Source organism: Myotis davidii, unplaced genomic scaffold, assembly GCF_000327345.1.
Source record: "Myotis davidii unplaced genomic scaffold, ASM32734v1 scaffold566, whole genome shotgun sequence".
Lineage (NCBI taxonomy): Eukaryota > Metazoa > Chordata > Mammalia > Chiroptera > Vespertilionidae > Myotis > Myotis davidii.
This window is the reverse complement of record NW_006296617.1, coordinates 20,382-22,032: the sequence shown is the minus strand read 5'-3', so window position 1 is coordinate 22,032 and position 1,651 is coordinate 20,382. Positions and strand designations below refer to the sequence as shown.

At 54.7% G+C, this 1,651-nt stretch overlaps 1 protein-coding gene across 1 annotated transcript in view; it reads right to left on the bottom strand.

Moving 5' to 3' along the window:
• The window catches only part of HIF3A (hypoxia inducible factor 3, alpha subunit), a gene marked incomplete at its 5' end in the record, with an annotated part of 27,652 nt that extends 27,056 nt beyond the window's left edge, over positions 1 to 596 (bottom strand). The window contains one exon of the mRNA XM_015569309.1: positions 430 to 596. Coding sequence (XP_015424795.1) covers positions 430 to 596 — 167 coding nt within the window. The remainder of the gene's footprint in view (positions 1 to 429) is intronic.
• Positions 597 to 1,651: the final 1,055 nt, after the last annotated feature.

Below are 1,651 nucleotides of genomic sequence, written 5' to 3'. Positions count from 1 at the left end.
CACAGGCGGCCCCTCGGGAAGGGAGGGAGGGGGACGGGGCCAGCACGTGGGGCGCTGCCACATGGGGCGCGGGCTCGCTGTGCCAGCTCCCGAAGCACCCGGGGGCTGGAAGGGCTATGCGTAGGGGCTGCTCCTCGCCTCGGGTTTTATCTGCCCTCCGGCGCCCCGCAGGCCCGTTTGGTCCCCTCCCTGACTTATCTGCTGTTTATTCCCTGGCTTGGGACGTCTGGGGGACCGGGAGGCCTCCTGCGGGGAGGGGGTGGCCGCGCTGGCCCGGAGCCAGGGAAGGGAAGGCGCAGGAAGAAGCTGCCTGCAGCTAGCCAGACCCCCTGACCTCCGGCCTCCCAGGATCGCCTCTCCCGACCTTCCCCCTCCTCAGCCGAGCTGAGTCCTCAGAATCGTGGGGCTCAGATCTCAAAGTCCAAGGACCCACCAGCAGGGGCCCCGCAGGGCGGGCGACGCGAGGCAGCAGACCAACCTCCGTGTAGCGACAGCTAAACGCTCACCTCTGCCCTTGCACCCGCTCAAATGCCTGAATTCCGCGAGTTGAGTGGGGGGTAGAAGGGTGAGTATGTTTCTGTCAGAAATATATGCCACTTATTCAGCTTCTACTATTATGTCAGTCCACATGCCACGTGTGTTACTTGTATTCACCCATCTGGAGCTCAGACAACCCTAGAAGAAAGATCACCTCCCCATCAAACAGATGGGGAAACTGAGGCACAGAGCGGTGCCGCGTTTGCCCACAAGGAGTGAAGCCAGGGTATTAACACTTCTGTTTTCTCTGTCTCTGGGTTTATCTCCAGGTTGTAGTGCTTCTCTCTGTGTCTACTGCTGTCTTAAAAGTCAAACTCCAGGTCTATCTCTATAGAATCCAAACTCTATAGTTTTAAAAAATATATTTTTTAATTGATTTCAGAGAAGAAGGAAGAGGAAGAGAGATAGAAACATCAATGATGAGAGAGAATCATTGATCAGTGTCCTCCTGCTGGGGATCGAACCTGCAACCTTATTCCGCTTCATAATAGTAGAAGCGGAATAAGTGGCATGTGCCTTGGGAATTGAATCATGACCTCCTGGTTCATAGGTCAATGCTCAACCACTGAACCACACCAGCCAGGCCAAACTCTGTAGTTGTTATTTGCTTAAGTTGTCGAGTACATTACACATAGCATCTACAATCGTATCTGTATTTGCAATAGTGATAAAACCATTAATAATAAGCAGCTATAACTTGCTAAGCGTTTCTGTGTCTGGCACCGCACTAAGTACTTTGCCTGTCTGTACATATTCCGTCCTAGGAGAGCTCTAGGCAGGAGGCAGCTTAAGCCTCCACTTCACAATGGGGAAACTGAGGCTCTGAAAGGTGAACTCCTTTGCTCAGGAAGTCACAAAGCCAGAAACTGGCAGAGCTGGGATTCGAACTCAGGCAGGGAGGTTCCAAAGAACTTCATGCTGTTACCAGTAATTCCTGCCGTGTGACCCACCCCAGGGAAGCGGGCCTCTAAGAGGGGGGGCTGTCCCTTCCTAGAGACCAGAGGCCACCTCTGGGGGGTGGCATCAACCTCACTGCCCAGCAGGAGACCTGCAGCCTCACCCACAGACACCCAGCGAGGCGGGAGGAGGCTGTCCTGGGGGACTGCAGAGGGCA